The sequence below is a fragment of the Enhydra lutris genome, unplaced genomic scaffold (assembly GCF_002288905.1).
Source record: "Enhydra lutris kenyoni isolate GAN:26980312 unplaced genomic scaffold, ASM228890v2 scaffoldscaffold21, whole genome shotgun sequence".
Lineage (NCBI taxonomy): Eukaryota > Metazoa > Chordata > Mammalia > Carnivora > Mustelidae > Enhydra > Enhydra lutris.
The window spans coordinates 726851-751287 of record NW_019154105.1 but is presented as its reverse complement, the minus strand read 5'-3'; the positions used below and the strand labels follow the sequence as shown (position 1 = coordinate 751287).

The window sequence follows — 24437 nt, the reverse complement described above, 5'->3', positions numbered from 1 at the left end:
TAAAAACCCACGAGGGCATCGAAGGGAAACTAAACCAATGACTCTGCATTAAATAGGGGTTGTGGGGGAAACTAAACCAATGACTCTGCATTAAATAGGGGTTGTGGGTCTGTACCTGACACAGACAGGTCACGGCACATTTTCACTCTCCCAGGCTGTTCTTGCCCCAGGGTTAAGTGGTCTAAATCGACTGTATTCCTTCCCACTGACGCTGTTATGCACCGTGTGGAAGCTGGCTGGATGCTGATCTTACAGATACCTCTAAGTGACATTGTTAGAAACCCTAGATCCATGAAGTGCTGACATTTCCACTGGGACATTGTAGGAATTCTAATATTCCACTAAATGGAAGGCTGGAGGAAGGCAAGGATTGTGACTGTGTTTGCTAATCATTATACCCACTGTGCCTAGCTCAGTGCCTGGCATATAGTAGATGCTCAATGAACATTTCTTAAATGAATGAAAAAAAAATCCACTGCAAATGTGGGCCTAAAAGAAGTACGCATTGTTCAAATTTGATGATTTCTAAACATATTTTTTAAAAGTATTCATTTCTCATTTCTTTACAAGCTATCATTGAGTGCCTTTGACATGACAGGCACCAAAACAGAGAAATGAATGAGACAGTATGCCAGTTCTCATAAAGACGAGGGGAGTGCAACTGTAAGACGGGCACTTTTTACGCATTATTTCATCCTTCCAACAACCCTGTGAGGTAAACATTATTTATTTCCCCTGCCCTTGTGTATACGGGAAGAGAGACTTGCACAAAGACCCACATCCAGCAAATGACAGAGCCAAGAATTTATTCCGGGACCTGGGTGTTTCCCTGTGCAATGTGCTTTCTCCCCAGCGTAAAGTTAAAATCACAGTGTGATGTTCTGTTATGTGATGCTATGTTAAGGAAACTTAGGTTATCGAAAATTGAGTTGTAAATAAATAGTTTCCTTGGGAAAAGAGGAATAAGAATTTTATGTTCTCAATTTCAAGTTATTTATGTTGGAAAAAGTTTTTTTAATATAGAGGTGCTTTATAACCACATCATGAGAGTGTAACTGAAGGCTAGAAATAATGAACTGCTCAAACAAAACAAATGAAAATTACCAACTTCAGTCCTAAATAGCATCTAAGACCCAAGTCACTGCATTTCTAAATGATCATTATCATAACTCATTGTTAGGATAACCAAAGCACAACACTGAGCTAAGACGACTGAAGTCAGAACAGCGTGTGGGCTAGTCTGCATCGCCCATGGTGAGGAACAGAACACAAAACAGAGAAGCGCCCACCGCTCCTTTGTGTGCAACAGCTTTTCCCTGGGACCCTGGGACTAATTCCTAACTGTGCTTGAATCATAACCTGTAGACATCCGTAACAAGAACTGTGTTCCCTGAGCGATCTACTGTGCTGTATCCTACGTGCCTTATGAAGGCTTGAACCGCGGGAAATGAATGGGGAAATGAAATGAGGAAATGAAACCTCAAACATGAGCGCAACCTGGAGGAATGCTCAGGGTCAGGCTGTCTCATGGGGACGGGAGGCCCACTGCGCAGGTGGCCACGTGGCTTGCGTGGTTGAGCATCACAGGTGGGCTCCTGGGTTGCCTGTTTCCCTGGACCCTAAAGCAGTTTTGAGAATCACCATCTCAGAACTCTCTGGGTGAAGATGGCATGGGGCCTGGAATCGTCTGCATTCACGTATCAGCAGAAACTCCAAAGCAATAGTTCCCACACATCCTACCTGGATCCGAGGAGGAACCGGAGAAACAGAAATCCACAGTCAACTCAGAATCCAGCAGCTCAGAAAGTGCACAAGCTGGTGGGGAATGTTCCACTACTAGAATAGTCCTAAAGGATACAGCCCAATCCCAGGGCCGCGAGGACGCTCTGTTACATTTTTATAGTTCCCTGCAATTCTCAATTATTCTGTAATAGCTGTGAGAGTGAAGTCATACTCTGATTTTTACAGATGAAGAAACTGGAGACAGTAAGGGGTTCACAGCCAGCAACATCGAAGTAAGACCCAAATCCTGTCTTCCAGCACTGTCTTCAACAGCCCTCTACCATAGACGTACAGGGCGACCTCAGGGGTACGTTTTCTAGAAGCAACAGCCGGAGAGTGGGACGCGCATTTGCCTATTACTGCTTCTAACCATACAATCTGTCCAGTTCCTTGACTTCAATAAATCTTAGTTCTCATCTGTAAGTGAGGACACATACGACACCCAGCTCCTGGGGTGACTGTGAGGGTCAAGTCCGATACGCTGACAGCAGGCTCAGCACAGAACTCGGCCCTGGTTAGAGCTGGATGAACGCTGAGGGGTTTAGGGCATGGGCTTTGGGCGGAGGTATCTCTTTCCTCCTCTGTGGTTTAGTATTCCTAGGGGTACAAAGCCCCTGGGGGACATTTTGTCACATCTAAAGCTACAAGGAGACAAAAACTTGGGACAGACAGGGAATGCTTGGGGACCTGAGCCCTGAGGCTGGAATGGGGATGGCAGAATGACCACTCCACAGGGAGCAGATCTGTGCGGTCCCCACGCTGCCATCTGTGCTGGGTCTCGAAGCCAGAATGGACCCTCCATCCCCACCTGGGAAGCCATGGAGTACGCAGCAGCCAGGAATATCCTCAGGGGCAGCTGGGCCTTGTGGGACCTGTGGCTCCGCAGGCGATGGGCACTGGCTGTCACGCCCAGGGCGTTCAGGAGGAAGCAGAAGTAGGCTGCAAGACACAAGCAGGGACAATGTCAGCAAACGTCACAAGCTTCTACACACCCCAGGCTTCTTTCTCTGCACAGAAACGCTCGGGAAACGGTGTCCGGAGCAGTGTGCAATGTGGAGGAAGAACTGATAACTTGGGGAAATGCAGCCCTTGGTGCTGATTTGCAGCCTTCCTGCACTGGGCAGATGCGGAGAGAACTTTCCTCAAGGAACCTTGACCTTTGAACATAACTTTTTCTCCATCCAACAAATCTTTTATTTGCTGATGTTCCTTGACAGTCTTGATGCAAAGTCCTCATCACGTTAGTGTGTATCTGTAACGCAGCCGCACATGCCTGCTCTCCATGTTGCCTCGAAATTTCCACGCTAGGAAGAGTGTTACATGAAGACCATATTTCTAAAGGGCAGTACCATCCTCATCGCTCCATAGGCCCTGGTTTGAGTGGAATCAGGCCAGACTCAAGAGCAGTGAGGTCTGGCTCAGGACGGGTAAGAATGAGAATAGAACTGACGGCAGGGACACCAACAATGCGGCTTCCGAAGTTCCCCTTACACCAACACCATGACCTGGAATCGCAAGGATGGCCGGGTGGGGGATGTTGTTAAAGCCTGCTTAAGTGGAGCGCGTTATCTGCCACCCACTTAAATGTATTATCCTTAAGCCTCATAACACACCGTACTGTCCCACTTCACAGCTGAAAAACTGGATCTCTGAGAGTTAATCCTGCATATAAACCCAAGTTGACCTAGTTCCAAAGCCTCTGCCAAGAGACCCGGTACTGCCCTCCATGTGGCAGCGGCAGGTGGCTCTTTATACGAAGACTCAGGAGAGGTTATGAAAGCATGGTGTGGAGGGGACACCTGGGATCCTCAAAACCACGATTCTGAGATGACCACAACTACTAGTGCTTTCACAGCAATACGCCCACACAACGCTGAACGTCTTCCTTGGATTGCCTTATGAAAAACACCTCAAATAATCCTATATGGTTTATATATTATTAGACCCATTATATAGATAAGAAAACCAAGGCTTTTTCTTTTGCATTATGTTATGTTTGCCGCCATACTACATCATTGGTTTCTGATGCAGTGTTCTGGGATTCATTGTGTACAACACCCAGTGCTCATGCAATCCGTGCCGTCCTTAATACCCACCGCCAGGCTCACGCACCCCCACCCCCCCATCCCCCTGTCTTCTAAAACCCTCAGTTTGTTTCCTGGAGTCCACAGTCTCTCATGGTTTGTCTCCCACTCTGATTTCCCCCCTTCATTTTCCCCTTCCTTCTCCTAATGTCCTCCATGTTATTCCTTATGTTCCACAAATAAGTGATACCATATGCTAATTGTCTTTCTCTGCTTGACTTACTTCACTCAGCATAATCTCCTCCAGTCCTGTCCATGTTGGTGCAAAAGTTGGGTATTCATCCGAGAAAACCAAGGCTTAAAGAAGTTAACTAATTTCCCAGTGTCACAAAGCTAGGAGGTGTCTTTGCTAAGAGTCAAACCCTAGTCTGTCTGAACCAAGAACAGAGCTCCTAACCGCTACACTCCACTCTGCCTCTAGGAGACACCAGCTAGGTTTTATCTTTACTTCTCTATACTCCGCCATCATCCTCCACATTGGACCCTAATCTAAATTTAAAAGTGAGCTGCTTCCGGGCGCCTGGGTGGCTCAGTTGTTAAGTGTCTGCCTTTGGCTCAGGTCATGACCCTGGAGTCCCTGGATCTGGTCCCCGCATCAGACTTCCTGTTCAGCGGGAAGGCTGCTTCTTCCTCCTCCACTCCCCCTGCTTGTGTTCCCTCTCTCGCTGTGTCTCCCTCTGTCAAAGGAATAAATAAAATCTTAAAAAATAAAATAAAACCAAATAAAATAAAAGCGAGCCACTTCCTCACCTTGGCAGACAATTCTAAACCAAGCTATAAGCAGGTGGGATCAGGCGGATTATCCTGCACAATTGCTCCCAGTCATGGCACACACAGGCCCTCCATCAAGAACTGGCAAAGAACAAGCCATCAACTGTGAGTCCATCACGGAACAATTGTGAATGGCTCCAGGACAGGATGCATTTTGGGAGCCCATTATAACACTTCTTTAGAAGAATTACTAGGGTAACTTCAGTGTCAATATACATATTTAAAGGTAGAACCATATTACATCTCCCAAAAGTCAAGTCCTACTGATCTTGGTTTCAGTCCATATCTATATGGATCTAAAAGCAAGACTTGCCTTTGGCACTAAGATTAATGAGTCTCCGAATACATGTGGTTTTCATGAGGTTGACAAGTCCTTCCCTACTTGAAAGGTTAAAAACAGAAAAACAACCTGCCCATAAATCACAGAAAGTCAGAGTATATGAAAAACTCTGGTCTTTCTTGTTGCTATAACTTAACCTTGGTCATGAGTCTATGAAATGGACAGCATTTTCCATGTCTTCCCTGGCTTTCATGTCTCTACATACAATTTTTTCCCAACTGTCAAGTAGTTGGGGAACAAGTGAGGTCTGTAATGGAAAAATTCAATGTGACTCTGTCTCCCCAGTGGATTAAGACTCTGGACCTCGGCTGCAATAAAGTGAATTCCAAGACTCCATGAAAGACACTGGCCACAAAAGAATCCATTCGGTGTACGGCTCCCAGACCGGGCCTTATCACAGATGACAGCATTGTCTTGTCCTATTTGGAATCTCCGGTATTGCAGGGATCGCTCACATGGCTGCTCTGCCCTGGGCTGGAGTGGCTACTGGTTTTGCATGGCCCTTCTTCTGGCAACAGGAATGTGGCCACGGAACCCAGGCCCGGCCTGGTGTAGAAGCCCTGGCAGTAAACACCTGACCCAGCTCTTCTCTCCCTTCTTGCTCAAACACTAAAGGTCACACACCAAGGTATGACTGCAATAGTAGAGAATGAGGCCAAGAGAGTGGGACATGAAGATAGTGGAGGTGCCAACAAGAGTTAGGAGGAGAGCTGCCTGCCCTGCGCTGCTGGTTGCAGCTCCCAGTTCTACGGCTCCTTTGACCCTGTGTGTCTCCTGGTATTTCTCCTAGTTATGGGAGCCAACCAATCCCTTTTTCTTACTCAAGCTAGTTCACTCTGGATTTCTGATACTAAAATTCTGCAGAACCTCTAAGGAAGAAAGCAACCTTCTGGCCATAGCCCAAATGAACACAAACTACAAAAACCCTGGCCTGAATATGAGGCTGTTCTATTAACAGGACTCAGTTTTCCAATTTTGATAGGGCTAATTTGAGAGGTTCTTAACCTCTCTTCTCTGATCTTTGTGGATATTAATATCCAAACTAGTTTTCAGATGGATGTTGGCTAGTTGGCTCTGAGACACTGAACTATTCAGATGCAGAATTGATAACTTTGGGGGAAGAAGGAGTAACAAACAGTGTTAATAACTTTATCAAATAGCTTATACCTTGTAGAGAAGGGAGCTAGATCAATAGAAATCAGAATCACAAAATTGCCTGGTAAGCAACAAACACATTTATTGGTCCGGGTGCAAACAAGAGTCATCAATTTTGGCTAGTTCAACCCAAAAAGAAATGTACTAGAGAGGTACTAAATAACTTACAGATCTCATGGATGCGTTGCAGGACGGTTTTGGCACAGAACCTCCAAGATGGCCCCAGTGCTCCCCGTCTCCTGGTAATCATGGCCCTGTATAATTTCTTCTCCTTTAGTAATGTGCTTCTTTCTTTTTCTTAATAAAGATTTTAGTTATTTATTTGACAGAGAGAGAGAGAGAGAGAGATCACAAGTAGGCAGAGAGGCAGGCAGAGCGGGAGGCAGGAGTGGGGGAGCAGGCTTCCTGCCAAGCAGAGAGCCCGATGTGGGGCTCAATCCCAGGACCCTAAGATCATGACCTGAGCTGAAGGCAGAGGCTTAATCCACTGAGCCACCCCAGCGCCCCTAGTAACCTGCTTCTAACCAAAGAATATAGTGATGTTGAGGGAATGTAGGTTCTGTGATTAGGTTACAAGAGATTGTGACTCCTGTTTTGCTAGTAGAGTCTCTCTTGTGTTGGCTTTGATGACGTGAGCCACCATACTGGGACGGCCCGTGCAGTAAGGAAGCAAGGGCGGCCTCCAGCCAACAGCCAGGGAGGAAGTAAGACTTCAGTCCAATAATCCTCAAGGAACCGAGTCCTGCCAAAAACAGTGAAAGTGAACTTGGAAGCAGATCCTTCCCCAGTTAAGCTTTCAGATAAGACAGCATCCCAGGCCACACAGGGCTGCCTTGTGAGAGATCCTGGAGCAGAGGCCCCAGCTCCAGTGCTACCTGGATTCCTGCTCTACAAAAACTGTGAGAAAATAAATGTATGTTGCCTTAAGCTGCTAAATTTTGGGTTACTTTGTTCTGCAGCAATGGTTAACAAATGCAAGACTTCAGTAGCAACTTCATCTCAAGGGAGGGAAGGTACAGTTTAAATCCTGGCTTAAGAACAGTTTGCTATCTGTAGGGACCAAAAGTAGATTCGTGTCTCAAGGGGCTGGGAGGGCAGGGAGTGGGTACAGCGTTTGGTATGAAGTGTGATAAAAATGTTTTAAAACGTTTTTTTTTAAGATTTTATTTATTTATTTGGCAGACAGAGTTCACAAGTAGGCAGAGAGGCAGGCAGAGAGAGAGGGGGAAGCAGGCTCCCCGCTGAGCAGAGAGCCCGATGTGGGGATTGATTCCAGGACCCCGGGATCATGACCTGAGCCGGAGGCAGAGGCTTTAACCCACTGAGCCACCCAAGCGCCCCTTAAAACTGGATTTGATAAAGGTAGCACAATTGCATGAATATAATAAAAACCGATGAATTATATACTTCAAATAGATGAAACATGTTATGAGTTTATAACTCAACAAAGCAGTCATTAAAAAACTATTACTGAATTCCTATTAGACTTTGTTATGATGCGTATTTTCTCAATGTAAAATAAAATAGACACGTCACAAAACAGAATGGAACGAAGTCAACAAAAAGCAACCATTTGCCGAGGGCGCCAGCACAGACATCATTGCCTCTGCACACTTGGCACCACTGGGCCCTCGTGTCATACCGCCGTCTCTTCAGTCTTCCACAGCTGCCAAGAAGAGTCTCTCTTTGACCCTTCACCTATGTCTGAATCTATCAAGACCCAAGATTCTGAGGCAGAAGCACCGATTTGTCCGTGCGCGGATTGCAAGCCCAGCTCCAGCCGCCAGCAACAGGGGGGAGACTCCACAGTCCCTTTAATTTCCATGATGGAAGGCAGAGCCTCCCAACTATGCTGAGTCCTCAGTCGGAGCAATATTTAGAGAATTGTTGTAGTGAACCCCTCTGGACCGCACCACCACCAAACAGTCCTGGAGAGATGTTAAGAACCAAAAATTAAAACTCCCCTAATTCTGGACCTGCAGAGGGAAAGATGGGCAGCTCCCTTTGGGACCCAACCACAAGCATTAGACAGAAGCAGCAACTGGCAGCATTCTTTAATGGTGCGTTTTGTCTATTTCCCTCTATGACCAGCACGAAAGCTACTAAATAATAGAAATAGCTATTATCGACCAAGAGCTCCCTGTGCCAGGTCCCATTCTCAGTAGTTTCTGCTGGGGGTGCCTGGGTGGCCCAGACGGTTAAGCATCTGACTCATGATTTTGGCTCAGCTTATGACCTCATGGGTCATGATGTCATGAGTCATGGGACTGAGCCCTGGTACAGCTCCATGCTCAGCAGAGAGGGCCCGAGATTCTCTCCCCCTCAGCCCCTCCCCCACTCGTGTTCTCTCTCTCTCTCTCAAATAAATAAATAGATCTTTAAAAAATAAACAACATATACACAATAACTGAATACTCGCCTCAGGTCTAGGGTCAGTGATGTGACTTCCATCTCATAGACGAAGGCAGTTAAACGAAGCGGCACAGCTGGGTTGCAGTCTAAGGCAGGAGGAGCCACGTTCGGCACCTCCATGGGCCACTTGACCTCTCGGGGTTGCCTTGATTGCAACGAGAGGAGAGGAGCCTGAACGCGCCGCGTCCTTCTAGTCAGCTCAGAACAGGTCAAGACCCTTGCTCTGTGTTTTGCCTTCCCCAGCTGTCGAGTCCACTGCCATGAATGCCCATCGCTCTGCATCCATTCCGCCTCAGCTTGCCTTGGGGCACCAGACAACCCAAGGATTCGTGAGACGGTCTGCCGAGCTCCTCTCACAGACCACGCACTCGGCTCGCACGGGGTCCACCAGGTGGCCACCTGCCAATGGGCCTTTGTCTCCTCGCATTGGTAGGAGTTTGAAAAGTAAGTTATTTACTACATAATTATAAATTATAGCAAGTGTTGCAGAAGAGACAAACAGCATAACATAAGAGAGATTAAAAGGGGGATAATTTGGGGTGCCTGGGTAGCTCAGTGGGTTAAGCCGCTGCCTTCGGCTCAGGTCATGATCCCAGGTCCTGGGTTCAAGCCCCGCATCGGGCTTTCTGCTCAGCAGGGAGCCTGCTTCCTCCTCTCTCTCTCTCTGCCTGCCTCTCTGCCTGCTTGTGATTTCTCTCTGTCAAATAAATAAATAAAATCTTTAAAAAAAAAAAAGGGAGATAATTTAGGGGCATCTGGTTGGCCCAGCTGGAAGAGCATATGACTCTTGATCTCAGGGCCATGAGTTCAAACCCCACACTGGCTGTAGAGATTACTAAAACATAAATACATAAAAGGGGGATAGTTTAGTTTGGGGACTGGAGAAAATTCTGCAGCAGAAACAAGAATTAAACTGACACTTGAAGGAGGAGGAGGCGGCAAGTTTCGGTCAGAGGAACCCAACGTGCAAAGATGGGGCTAGAGAAGGGGATCTGATAAGAAGCTTGCCTCTGACCACCTCACACCCACTTAGCAGACGACCAGAACAAAACAAAAACAAATGGAAAATAACAAGTGCTGGAGGTGGAGAAATTGGAACCCTTGTGAACTGCTAGCAGGGATGAAAATGATGCAGCTGCCATGGCCAATCTGGGTTGTTCCTATAAGAGTTAAACACAGAATTGCCGTGTGATCCAGCAATTCCACTCCTGGGTCTGTACCCCGAAGGACTGGAAGCAGGGACTTGAACAGACACTCGTTCCCCCACTTCTGGCAGCATTATTGACAACAGCCAAAGGCTGAAAACACCCCAGTGTCCGTGAACAGATGGACGGATAAACAAAATGCAGTGTACATGCCGTGGAAGGCACTGGCCGTCAAGTGGAACGGAACTCTGACCCACAAGACAGCACGGGATGATGCTAAGGGAAGTCAACCAGACACAAAAGGACTAATGTGGTGTTACACCCCACCCATGAGGTACCCACAAGAGGCAGATTCATAGAGACAGGAAGGAGGACAGGCGTTACCAGGACACGGCAGGAAGGGGAATGAGGAGTTGTTCGATGGGTTCAGAGTTTCAGTATGACACAGTGAAAAAGTTCTAGAGATGGAGAGTGGCGATGGTTGCCCGACACTGTGAATGTAGGTGACCCCACACTACTGCACACTTAAAAATGGTTCAATTAATACATTTTGCTACATATATTTTACCACGATTTTTTTAAAGTGTGTGTTTGAAGCCCAGGGTGGGAAGGGGGGGTCAAAAGAGATGCAAGAGACTTCGACAGGGGCCAGCCGGGCCGGTGCTGCAGGCGCCCGGGGGGGTGCCCCGAGGGGAGCAGATGCTGTGCTGAGGGCATTACGCACGCGAGTACTTCGGAAACACACGGAAAGTATAGGGGCAAGAACAGTCCCACCCAGATTGGTCCCTGTTAATACTTTGCTATATAACCCCTTCTAATACTTCCTAAAACAATCTTCCTCCGGCCACCTCCAAACACTTTGTATGTCTGTAAGATCATACAGCTCCGCTTACAGCAGTGATCAGAGGAAAAAAGATCGCTATTTGGGAACAGAGCGCAAAACAAAGCTAATCCCCTTGATTTCTTAAACCAACCCACCAGGAATTTTAAAATTCCTGTTTAAAACACAAACTGGGCGGAGGAGTCAAGATGGCGGAGAAGTAGCAGGCTGAGACTACTTCAGGTAGCGGGAGATCAGCTAGATAGCTTATCTAAAGATTGCAGACACCTACAAATCCAACGGGAGATCGAAGAGAAGAAGAACAGCAACTCTAGAAACAGAAAATCAACCACTTTCTGAAAGGTAGGACCGGCGGAGAAGTGAATCCAAAGCGACGGGAAGATAGACCGCGGGGGGAGGGGCCGGCTCCCGGCGAGCGGCGGAGCAACGGAGCACAAAATCGGGACTTTTAAAAGTCTGTTCCGCTGAGGGACATCACTCCAGAGGCTTAACCGGGGTGAAGCCCGTGGGGGGTCAGCGTGGCCTCAGGTCCCGCAGGGTCACAGAAGGATCGGGGGTGTCTGAGTGTCGCAGAGCTCGCAGGTATTAGAACGGGGAAGCCGGCTACAGAGACAGAGCCAAGGAGTGACTCTCAGCTCGGGGTTACCTTGAACCGGTCGCAGGCTCGGTCAGCTCGGAGCGAGCCGGAGGCCAGGGTGACGGGAGTCACTGGGCGCTGTTCTCTGAGGGTGCACTGAGGAGTGGGGCCCTGAGCCCTTGGCTCCTCTGGGCCGGACACCGGGAGGCTGCCATCTTCATTCCCGCCCTCCGGACTCTACGGAAAGTGCTCAGGGAACAAAAGCTCCCGAAAGCGAACCCGAGCGGATGACTCAGCCCGGCCCCGGGCAAGGGCGGTGCAACTCCGCCCGGGGCAAAGACACTTGAGAATCACTGCAACAGGCCCCTCCCCCAGAAGACCAACAAGAAGCCCAGCCAGGACCAAGTTCACCTACCAAGGAGGACAGTTTCAATACCAAGGAGAGCAGCGGAATTCCAGACGAGGAGAAAGCAAAGCACGGAACTCAGGGCTTTCTCCCCATGATTCTTTAGCCTTGCAGTTAATTTTTTTTTTCTTTTTCAATTTTTTTTTCTCTTCTTCTGCTAAATTTTTTTAACTTTTACTGTTTTCTTTTTTTAACGTTTTTTAAATAGTTTATCTAATATATATATATTTTTTCCTTTTTATATTTTTTCTTTATCGGTTTTCTTTTTTTAATTGTTTCTTTTCCTTTTTTTTTTTTTTTCTTTCTGAACCTCTTTTTATCCCCTTTCTCCCCCCCTCACGATTTGGGATCTCTTCTGATTTGGCTAAAGCATATTTTCCTGGGGTTGTTGCCACCCTTTTAGTATTTTACTTGCTCCTTCATATACTCTTATCTGGACAAAATGACAAGGAGGAAAAATTCACCACAAAAAAAAGAACAAGAAGCAGTACCAAAAGCTAGGGACCTAATCAATACAGACATTGGTAATATGTCAGATATAGAGTTCAGAACGACGATTCTCAAGGTTCTAGCCGGCCTCGAAAAAGGCATGGAAGATATTAGAGAAACCCTCTCGGGAGATATAAAAGCCCTTTCTGGAGAAATAAAAGAACTAAAATCTAACCAAGTTGAAATCAAAAAAGCTATTAATGAGGTGCAATCAAAAATGGAGGCTCTCACTGCTAGGATAAATGAGGCAGAAGAAAGAATCAGCGATATAGAAGACCAAATGACAGAGAATAAAGAAGCTGAGCAAAAGAGGGACAAACAGCTACTGGACCACGAGGGGAGAATTCGAGAGATAAGTGACACCATAAGACGAAACAACATTAGAATAATTGGGATTCCAGAAGAAGAGGAAACAGAGAGGGGAGCAGAAAGTATATTGGAGAGAATTATTGGAGAGAATTTCCCCAATATGACAAAGGGAACAAGCATCAAAATACAGGAGGTTCAGAGAACCCCCCTCAAAATCAATAAGAATAGGTCCACACCCCATCACCTAATAGTAAAATTTACAAGTCTTAGTGACAAAGAAAAGATCCGAAAGCAGCCCGGGAAAAGAAGTCTGTAACGTACAATGGTAAAAATATTAGATTGGCAGCAGACTTATCCACAGAGACCTGGCAGGCCAGAAGGAGCTGGCATGATATATTCAGGGCACTAAACGAGAGAAACATGCAGCCAAGAATACTATATCCAGCTAGGTTATCATTGAAAATAGAAGGAGAGATTAAAAGCTTCCAAGACAAATAAAAACTGAAAGAATTTGCAAATACCAAACCAGCTCTACAGGAAATATTGAAAGGGGTCCTCTAAGCAAAGAGAGACCCTAAAAGTAGTAGATCAGAAAGAAACAGAGACAATTTACAATAACAGTCACCTTACAGGCAATACAATGGCACTAAATTCATATCTCTCAATACTTACCCTGAATGTTAATGGGCTAAATGCCCCAATCAAAAGACACAGGGTATCAGAATGGATAAAAAAACAAAACCCATCTATATGTTGCCTACAAGAAACTCATCTTAAACCTGAAGACACCTCCAGGTTTAAGGTGAGGGGGTGGAAAAGAATTTACCATGCTAATGGACATCAGAAGAAAGCAGGAGTGGCAATCCTTCTATCAGATCAATTAGATTTTAAGCCAAAGACTATAATAAGAGATGAGGAAGGACACTATATCATACTCAAAGGAACTGTCCAACAAGAAGATCTAACAATTTTAAATATCTATGCCCCTAACATGGGAGCAGCCAACTATATAAACCAATTAATAACAAAATCAAAGAAACACATCGACAATAATACAATAATAGTAGGGGATTTTAACACTCCCCTCACTGAAATGGACAGATCATCCAAGCAAAAGATCAACAAGGAAATAAAGGCCTTAAATGACACACTGGGCCAGATGGACATCACAGATATATTCAGAACATTTCATCCCAAAGCAACAGAATACACATTCTTCTCTAGTGCACATGGAACATTCTCCAGAATAGATCACATTCTTGGTCCTAAATCAGGTCTCAACCGGTATCAAAAGATTGGGATCATTCCCTGCATATTTTCAGACCACAATGCTCTGAAGCTAGAACTCAATCACAAGAGGAAATTTGGAAAGAACCCAAATACATGGAGACTAAACAGCATCCTTCTAAAGAATGAATGGGTCAACCAGGAAATTAAAGAAGAGTTGAAAAAATTCATGGAAACAAATGATAATGAAAACACAACGGTTCAGAATCTGTGGGACACGACAAAGGCAGTCCTGAGAGGAAAATATATAGCGGTACAAGCCTTTCTCAAGAAACAAGAAAGGTCTCAGGTACACAACCTAACCCTACACCTAAAAGAGCTAGAGAAAGAACAAGAAAGAAACCCTAAACCCAGCAGGAGAAGAGAAATGATAAAGATCAGAGCAGAAATCAATGAAATAGAAACCAAAAAAACAATAGAACAAATCAACGAAACTAGGAGCTGGTTCTTTGAAAGAATTAATAAGATCGATAAACCCCTGGCCAGACTTATCAAAAAGAAAAGAGAAAGGACCCAAATAAATAAAATCATGAATGAAAGAGGAGAGATCACAACGAACACCAAAGAAATACAGACAATTATAAGAACATACTATGAGCAACTCTACACCAACAAATTTGACAATCTGGAAGAAATGGATGCATTCCTAGAGACATATAAACTACCACAACTGAACCAGGAAGAAATAGAAAGCCTGAACAGACCCATAACCAGTAAGGAGATTGAAACAGTCATCAAAAATCTCCAAACAAACAAAAGCCCAGGGCCAGATGGCTTCCCGGGGGAATTCTACCAAACATTTAAAGAAGAACTAATTCCTATTCTCCTGAAACTGTTCCAAAAAATAGAAATGGAAGGAAAACTTCCAAACTCATTTTATGAGGCCAGCATCACCTTGATCCCAAAACCAGACAAGGATCCCATCAAAAAAGAGAACTACAGACCAATATCCTTGATGAACACAGATGCAAAAATTCTCGCCAAAATACTAGCCAATAGGATTCAACAGTACATTAAAAGGATTATTCACCACGACCAAGTGGGATTTATTCCAGGGCTGCAAGGTTGGTTCAACATCCGCAAATCAATCAATGTGATACAACACATTAATAAAAGAAAGAACAAGAACCATATGATACTCTCCATAGATGCTGAAAAAGCATTTGACAAAGTACAGCATCCCTTCCTGATCAAAACTCTTCAAAGTGTAGGGATAGAGGGCACATACCTCAATATTATCAAAGCCATCTATGAAAAACCCACCGCAAATATCATTCTCAATGGAGAAAAACTGAAAGCTTTTCCGCTAAGGTCAGGAACACGGCAGGGATGTCCGTTATCACCACTGCTATTCAACATAGTACTAGAAGTCCTAGCCTCAGCAATCAGACAACAAAAGGAAATTAAAGGCATCCAAATCGGCAAAGAAGAAGTCAAACTATCACTCTTCGCAGATGATATGATACTATATGTGGAAAACCCAAAAGACTCCACTCCAAAACTGCTAGAACTTGTACAGGAATTCAGTAAAGTGTCAGGATATAAAATCAATGCACAGAAATCAGTTGCATTTCTCTACACCAACAACAAGACAGAAGAAAGAGAAATTAAGGAGTCAATCCCATTTACAATTGCACCCAAAACTATAAGATACCTAGGAATAAACCTAACCAAAGAGACTAAGAATCTATACACAGAAAGCTATAAAGTACTCATCAAAGAAATTGAGGAAGACACAAAGAAATGGAAAAATGTTCCATGCTCCTGGATTGGAAGAATAAATATTGTGAAAATGTCTATGCTACCTAAAGCAATCTACACATTTAATGCAATTCCTGTCAAAGTACCAACCATTTTTTTCAAAGAAATGGAACAAATAATCCTAAAATTTATATGGAACCAGAAAAGACCTCGAATAGCCAAAGGAATATTGAAAAAGAAAGCCAAAGTCGGTGGCATCACAATTCCGGACTTCAAGCTCTATTACAAAGCTGTCATCATCAAGACAGCATGGTACTGGCACAAAAACAGACACATAGATCAATGGAACAGAATAGAGAGCCCAGAAATAGACCCTCAACTCTATGGTCAACTCATCTTCGACAAAGCAGGAAAGAATGTCCAATGGAAAAAAGACAGCCTCTTCAATAAATGGTGTTGGGAAAATTGGACAGCCACATGCAGAAAAATGAAATTGGATCATTTCCTTACACCACACACGAAAATAGACTCAAAATGGATGAAGGATCTCAATGTGAGAAAGGAATCCATCAAAATCCTTGAGGAGAACACAGGCAGCAACCTCTTCAACCTCAGCTGCAGCAACATCTTCCTAGGAACATCACCAAAGGCAAGGGAAGCAAGGGCAAAAATGAACTATTGGGATTTTATCAAGATCAAAAGCTTTTGCACAACAAAGGAAACAGTTAACAAAACCAAAGACAACTGACAGAATGGGAGAAGATATTTGCAAACAACCTATCAGATAAAGGGCTAGTGTCCAAAATCTATAAAGAACTTAGCAAACTCAACACCCAAAGAACAAATAATCCAATCAAGAAATGGGCAGAGAACATGAACAGACATTTCTGCAAAGAAGACATCCAGATGGCCAACAGACACATGAAAAAGTGCTCCACATCACTCGGCATCAGGGAAATACAAATCAAAACCACAATGAGATACCACCTCACACCAGTCAGAATGGCTAAAATTAACAAGTCAGGAAATGACAGATGCTGGTGAGGATGCGGAGAAAGGGGAACCCTCCTACACTGTTGGTGGGAATGCAAGCTGGTGCAACCACTCTGGAAAACAGCATGGAGGTTCCTCAAAATGTTGAAAATAGAACTACCCTATGACCCAGCAATTGCACTGCTGGGTATTTACCTAAAGATACAAACGTAGTGATCCGAAGGGGCACGTGCACCCGAATGTTTATAGCAGCAATGTCTACAACAGCCAAACAATGGAAAGAACCTAGATGTCCATCAACAGACGAATGGATAAAGAAGAGGTGGTATATATACACAATGGAATACTATGCAGCCATCAAAAGAAATGAAATCTTGCCATTTGCGACGACGTGGATGGAACTAGAGGGTATCATGCTTAGCGAAATAAGTCAATCAGAGAAAGACAACTATCATATGATCTCCCTGATATGAGGGAGAGGAGATGCAACATAGGGGGTTAAGGGGGTAGGAGAAGAGTAAATGAAACAAGATGGGATTGGGAGGGAGACAAACCATAAGTGACTCTTAATCTCACACAACAAACTGAGGGTTGATGGGGGGAGGGGGGTTGGGAGAGGGGGGTGGGGTTGTGGACATTGGGGAGGGTATGTGCTATGGTGAGTGCTGTGAAGTGTGTAAACCTGGCGATTCACAGACCTGTACCCCTGGGGATAAAAATATATTATATGTTTATAAAAAATAAAAATAAAAAAAATAAAACACAGACTGGACTCCTGGGTGACTCAGTCAGCGAAGACTGCCTCCAGCTCAGGTCATGATCTTGAGGTCTTGGTTCGAGCCCCTTGTTGGGCGTCCTGCTCAGCGGGGAGCCTGCTTCTCCCTCTGCCTCTGCCGCTCCCCCCTGCTTGTGCGTCCTCTCTCTCTCTCTGTCAAATAAATAAATAAAACCTTTAAATAAATAAATAAATAGCAAATGCACCGCGCTGCCCAGCAGAGTGTCAGAAGCGGGGCTGGAGAAGAGAGTCCGCTTACACTGAGTGTGTGCCACCGACCATCACTTTACCAACACGCCCGGTTCCATTGTTTTACTCCGATGAGGCACAGGGGACAACTGTGTTTTGCCGTTATTACAGAGATGCAGAACCGCGGCCCAGAGCGGCAAGTAAAAAGCCGTGGGATCTCAGGACAGAGCTGGCGCCCAGACCCTAGACCAGCCCAGCCCCTGCCCTTTCTCCTGATGCGGGGCTCTCACCCGGCCTGAGCCCTGTGGTCACCTGAGCTCTGAGGCTGGGCCCACAGAACCCAACGAATCGCACACGAGCCCCAGGAGAGCTGGCGTCTCCTTCCACGGTGACTCTGACGCACAGCCAGGGGGAGAGAGCCCTGCCCCGGGAGGCCTCCCCTCTCTAAGAGACCGTCTGGCCCCTCAGTCTACAACGGGAGCAACTGAGCTCAGAGAGCACTGTGCTGCTCTCCAGCCCACCCAGACCCCGACCGTCTCTGGGGCCCCGGCTCCCGAGGGGCTGCCTTGGGTCTTGAAAATACTAAGTGACTCCCGCACTGGGAGAGACCAGGCCGCCCTCCCATGTGAACTCCAAGGCCAGCTTGCATCCCCCTCCCAGCGGCTCCATTTGATGGTGCAAGCCGTCCCCCAGGCCCTGGACAGCAGGAACTTCGATAGCGGGCTCTGGAGGCAGAAACCTGCCCGGAGGTGTGAGAATCACCCACGGAATTGTCTCGCACCAAGGGGAGGGGAGGGGTTGCAATCGGAGCAAACAGGCAGGACGGCGGCTCCCCGGGACACAGCAAGGTGGGGAGGGCCGGGAGGGCCATGCGGGGACATACTGCGCTCAGACGCCTGCTTCGCTGGCCAGCGCAACTTCCCTGAAAGTCAGCTCGGGGCTCCGGCCAGTAAACGGCAGCTTCTCCTCTCCATCCGGTCCTCCCAAGGTGCAGAAGGCAGTTAAGGAAAGGCCAACAGACCCACAGACAGACGCAAACAGAGAGGCAGGTAGAAGATACACACACACATACCCGTACATGACTGGCAACACGGCCCAATGGTTGGAAGGAACCTGGGACTGAATCACTGGTCTATCACTTAGTGTGACAAGCTCTAAACTTCGGTTTCTCCATCCGAAAAGTGGGGGAAACACTATCTGCTTCACAACAGACGCGTCATAAAGAGGTTAGCACGCAAGACGCACCTGTGCCTGGGGGGCAGCGAGCTCTGGTTCACATTGTCGCCCCAGTCAGGGCCTCGGAAAATGTTCCCCTCCCTGAGAAGCCCCCTGGGGACACCTACCTTTGTCATCGCTCTAAGCCCGTGGTTCTCAAGGGGCTAGGTGATTTTGTCTCCTCCTCCCCCCCAGGGACTCTTAGCAAAGCCTTCAGATATTCTTAGTTGTCACCACCCAAAACCAGAAGGCTGCCCTGGTGGGTAGAGGCCAGGGACGCTGCTGAGCCCACTGAGTGCCCAGGCTCCCCTCCCACAAAGAATAATCATTACCAAAATGTCAACAGCGCCAAGGCAGAGAATCCCACCCCGTTCTGAGCAGAGCCCTTGAAAGCTTTCTCGCTCACGCTCCCCACGCGACTACACTCGTCCTTACTCCTTTACAACCTCTCTGGTTTCACGGGGAGCTGTAGCAGTAACTTATCTCTGAAATTGCTTAAGAAATCGGCTGAAAACAAAGGACGAGGATGAAAGGTCAATAGTATTTTAGGTCACCCCTTCTCCCACTTTAACGCGCTCTTCGTACCCCAGGGGATCATGTTTAAATGCGCCCCCCTGCGGAGATTCTGAGTCTGTGGTCCGGGAAGGGTTCACGGGAGGTTCTGACCCAGCGGGCCCGGGGCCCGGGCTGTGTAGCTGTCCTGCCCTGAGACAGAGGACCTGACCCAGGGCTGCCCGTGACCCGGCGAGGCCCTCCGTGGCCACTCATCTCATGAAAGGATGTTCCAAAGAATTTCGACCAGACTTTCCATCCTCCCTTTAAAGGTCTGTGTTTACAAGTTTAGAGATTCTAAATCTCTAAAATCCTCCCAGGTACGATTTCAACAACTCCCAAGAAAGGGCCTTGCAGGCTGAAAAGCGAAGGGTTTCTCTCTAGTTGAAGCCTGCTAACGTCTCCTGTACTTACCATAGCCACCCGCCCCTCCACGTCCTCGCCTCCCTCCACTAAACCGCTTCTCCCGTGCTGCGTGGCTGCGCATGGGCTCTCCTCCCATGGCATGAATCTTTAAGCAACCACTGGCATCTTCACGGAAGATTTAACAGAAAAGGAACGGAATAAGAGAAAATGTATTTCGTGCATTTTGTAAGTACTGCCTATTTTCCTCAAGTGGTCCTCCTGCCTTCAGCTAAGTCACAGAAAGGATGCTACGGTTCTGAGCAAATGCGACTTTTCCTGGTTGGTTTCTAGCTTGTAGGACAGACGACATAGCAGATCACTAAGAAACAAAAGTATACCGTATCTACTACCCTGCTACCACACCACACTATGTGCAATTTAAAAAAAAAAAGAAGAAGAAGAAGCCGGGCGCCTGGGTGGCTCAGTCGTTAAGCGTCTGCCTTCGGCTCAGGTCGTGATCTCGGGTCCTGGGATCGAGTCCTGCATCGGGCTCCCTGCTCAGTGGGAAGCCTGCTTCTCCCCCTCCCACTCCCCGTGCTTGTGTTCCTTCTCTCTGTCAAATAAATAAATAAAATCTTTTATAAAAATAAAAAATAAATTAAAAAAGAAGCAAGAACTCAGGTCTTTTCCATAGATCTCACTTCAGGCCCTCAGGCTGGGCAGGCATCCGCGTTGGACACTCTCTTGCCCTGTGTTTTCAATATGTCAACCATCACACAGTAATAAATAAGGAACTTCTGAACTAATGCCAGCCTCCCTTCTAAAACATAATCTCCAGGAGGGCAGAGGCTCTGTCCGTCTTTCCACGTGTCCTCCGCTGGCACCTGTGCAACGAACTTAGCCAGAGAAAACTACACAACCACACTGACCGGGCTCACTCCACAGCTCACGACCACGGGCTTCACTCGGAAGCGGGACCACCCAGCAGTCGTTACATCTCCCGGGTCCGCATGCGCTTTCTCTCATCAGTTTCACACCTGCTCCAACCCCCTCACCCCTACACCTCCCCCCCAAAACTTTGCTTCTGATTTCAGGGAGAATAGCAGAACCTCCTCAGGCTCTGCCCCCTCCACCCGCCCTCCAGCGTCCGAGCCCAGGTACCCCAGACTTCTCCATTACCACAGAGGCCAGTCCGCCTCCCAGTAAGGCAGGCCCTCCTCACGCATCTTACCCACCCGTCCTACTCCGTCGCTCTGCAGACACATAACCAACTAATGGAGCCACCCAGGAGCCCCTAGTTGAGGAGCTTTTAACTCTATACACATAGGGGTGCCTGGGGGGCTCAGTGGGTTAAGCCTCTGCCTCCAGCTCAGGTCATGATCTCAGGGTCCTGGGATCGAGTCCTGCATCGGGCTCTCTGCTCAGCAGGGAGCCCGTGTCCCCCCACCCCCAGCCTGCCTCTCTTTCTTGTGATCTTTGTCTGTCAAATAAATAAATAAAATCTTTAAAAGCAAAACAAAACAAAACTTTATACACATGTCCTAGGGCTTTACACTGACAACTCTGGGGACCCCAAACGCTAAGAAAGCGATCGACAAAGACAGTGGCCCTTGGACAGACAGGCCCACGAGTCACCTGGGGATCTTGTAAAACTGCAGACACAGCTCAGAAGGTCTGGGTGGGGCGGGGGAGTCTGTCTGTCTCAGAAGCCCCAGGTCGCACCACTGCTGCTGTCCCGAGGACCACACTTTGAGCTGCAAGGCTGGCCCAGTCTCTGCAGAGACTCATTTAGGACCAAGGAAACCTGCCTTCTCCCTTGGCTTAGTGATGTGGGCAACAGGTTTTTTTAGTGACAGAGCCCAGGATGGAAGTCTCGTCTCCCTACCCTCTGCCCTATGCTCATTTTTCCTTCCTTCCTTTTCTGCTTTCTTTCTTTTTTTTTTTTTTTTTTCAGGTACAGAGTGGGAAAAACAGTACTTAAGGCATATTTTAAAGTTTAGAAGATGAGACAAGGATTGCCCTCAAAGCATCACAAAAAGAGTTCTATAATATAAAAACATAAGAACTGAGGCGCCTGGGTGGCTCAGTGGGTTAAATCCTCTGCCTTCGGCTCAGGTCATGATCCCAGAGTCCTGGGATCGAGCCCCACATTGGGCTCTCTGCTCTGCAGGGAGCCTGCTTTCCCCCTTCTCTCTCTGCCTGCCTCTCTGTGATCTCTGTCTGTCAAATTAAAAAAAAAACAAAAACCAAAAACATAAGAACTGAGCTGCTTAATGTCCACAACAGCCAAACTGTGGAAAGAGCCTAGATGCCCATCAACAGATGAATGGATAAAGAAGATGTGGTGTATATATACAATGGAATACTATGAAGCCATCAAAAACCCCAGTATCTTGCCATTTGCAATGATGTGGATGGAACTAGAGGGTATTATGCTGAGTGAAATAAGTCAATCAGAGAAAGAAAATTCTCATATGATCTCTCTGATATGAGGAATTTGAGAGGCAGGGCAGGGGTTATGGGGGGAAGGGAAGGAAAAAATGCAACAAGATGGGATCAGGAAGGAGACAAACCGTAAGAGACTCTTAATCTCAGGAAACAAACTGAGGGTTGCTGAGGGTGGGGGAGGGATGGGATGTCAGGGTGATGGACACAGGGGAGGGTATGTGCTGTGGTGAGTGCTGTGAAGTGTGCAAGCCTGCGGATTCACAGACCTGTACCCCACGGGCAAATAATACATTGTATGTTAGTGAAACACACACACACAGACACAGACACACACAGCCAAGGCTGACGGTCACTTGCGCCTTGTGGTCCCAACTCCACAGCTCAGTGCAGGCAGAGGCTCATTATAGCAAAAATACCCCTTAACCAGAATAAGAATTTGTTAAACAGACGGGGTGCCTGGCAGGCTCAGTCAGCTCCGCATCCAACTCTTGATCTCAGGCTGAGCTTGAGCCCTGCGCTGGGCTCCTTGCTGGGTGTGCAGCCTACGAAAGAAGAAGAAGAAGAAGAATTTGTTAGACAGAACGTTAAGGGGTCTTAGTCATCACAGCATGGTGCTGACAACCCTTCTCCTGAAGGAAAGTATGTAAAACAAGGTGCGCAAAGTGAAAGACTGGGGGAGGGAAGGGAAGAGTTACTTTCTTCTGTTCTAAGAAAATTTCACAAACGAATGCTCTTTGCTTCCAGTCCACTTTGGAAAATGTTTGGCATCTGGAGCAGGCGGGCGTGCGGGTGTCGGAAGAGCTGCGCTTGCAGTTGTTTGCTGTTCAACATTTTGCCAAAAAATGCAACAAACAAAGACTCCAAGTTACTTTACTATCTGTGAGTTTTCGTTCAGTAGGACCCACAGCCAGTGCTTGGGAGACCACGGCTCCGCGACACTCCACAAGCTCAGACTGGATCTTTCCACTGTTCTGTGTGGCTTCCTACTTCCTTTACGTCTTCCTGCTTTCTCCAAAGTCTCTTCCTCTCCCTCAAATGACGCGGAGCTTCTCTCCGGGGAGGGGGACTCACTCACGAGGCGCGGGCATCGGAGCTTGGAACAACTCCTGGAGCTCGCAGGCTCTGTCCACAAAGTGGGGCCCCCAGACAACCACGCTGCCCACCTGCCGTCTCCGGGGGGCGGGGCTGGGACCGGGACACCTTCCTATCTTCCTTAGTTTCCGCTCTCTCACCTGCGAGGCAAACACTGTCTCGGACGGTTGTGAGATCAATGAAAATGTATATAAAGCTGTGAGCAAATAGTCGTATCTCAGTATAATGTTGCGGAAAAGCCCAGTTATGCTTCTCACTAGGCCACCCTGCAAGGCTGAGGCTGGGTGACCGGGAAGCGGGGCCTTCAGGGAAAAGGAGCCCCCAGGGCCCAGCAGAGACTCTTTTCCCCACTCGGAGGCCCAGCCTCCCCGGTTCCCTGAGGTGAACGTAGGAAGAGCAAACTCACTCAGAGTTTACAACTCAGGATGACTCCCACCATCCGTCTCTCCAGCAACCACTCAAACTCAAACAAAACTACTGAAATTAGAACTAGAGATAACAGAGCACAGAGAGTAATTCAGTGTGCTGTGGGGTTACTCATTTACCTGTTCATTAGTTATTCAGTTTTGATTTTCTCTTGGGCAGGAAGTGCGTGTGAGAGGGAGGGAGGGAGGGGGAGAGGTGTGAGGACGCACTTGCTGCTCTGGCTGAGCACAAGCTCACGGATGTCTCTGACCTTAAATGAGAAACTATAACGTCAAAACGTTGGTCCTCAGGGATGCCTGAGTGGCTGCTGGTTAAGCATCTGACTCCTCATTTCAGCTCAGGTCATGATCTCAGGGTGGTGAGATCAGCCCAGAGTCAGGCTCTGCATTGGGTGTGGAACCTGCTTAAGATTCTCCCTGTCCCTCTGCCCCTCCCCCTGCTCCTGCACGTGCTCTCTTTCTCTCAATAAATAAATCTTAAAAAAAAAAAAAAAAGTTTGTCCAACCCTCCTACACTGTTGGTGGGAATACAAGCTGGTGCCACCACTCTGGAAAACAGCATGGAGGTTCCTCAAAATGTTGAAAATAGAACTACCCTATGACCCAGCAATTGCACTGCTGGGTATTTACCCTAAAGATACAAACGTAGTGATCCGAAGGGGCACGTGCACCCCGATGTTCAAAGCCGCAATGTCCACAACAGCCAAACTATGGAAAGAACCTAGATGTCCATCAACAGACAAATGGATAAAGAAGATGTGGTATGTATACACAATGGAATACTATGCAGCCATCAAAAGAAATGAAATCTTCCATTTGTGATGACGTGGATGGAACTAGAGGGTATCATGCTTAGCAAAATAAGTCAATCGGAGAAAGACAACTATCATATGATCTCCCTGATATGAGAGAGAGGAGATGCAACATGGGGGGGTTAAGGGGGTAGGAGAAGAGTAAATGAAACAAGATGGGATTGGGAGGGAGACAAACCATAAGTGACTCTTAATCTCACAAAACAAACTGAGGGTTGATGGGGGGAGGGGGGTTAGGAGAAGGGGGTGGGGTTATGGACATTGGGGAGGGTATGTGCTATGGTGAGTGCTG

The 24437-nt window shown here is 47.1% G+C and overlaps 1 protein-coding gene across 1 annotated transcript in view; it reads right to left on the bottom strand.

The window, feature by feature from the left end:
• Positions 1 to 24437, bottom strand: part of LOC111149176 (stearoyl-CoA desaturase 5) — a 157782-nt gene that overhangs the window by 63509 nt on the left and 69836 nt on the right. The window contains exon 4 of the mRNA XM_022506116.1: positions 2591 to 2721. Within this exon, the coding sequence (XP_022361824.1) occupies positions 2591 to 2721 (131 nt within the window). The remainder of the gene's footprint in view (positions 1 to 2590; positions 2722 to 24437) is intronic.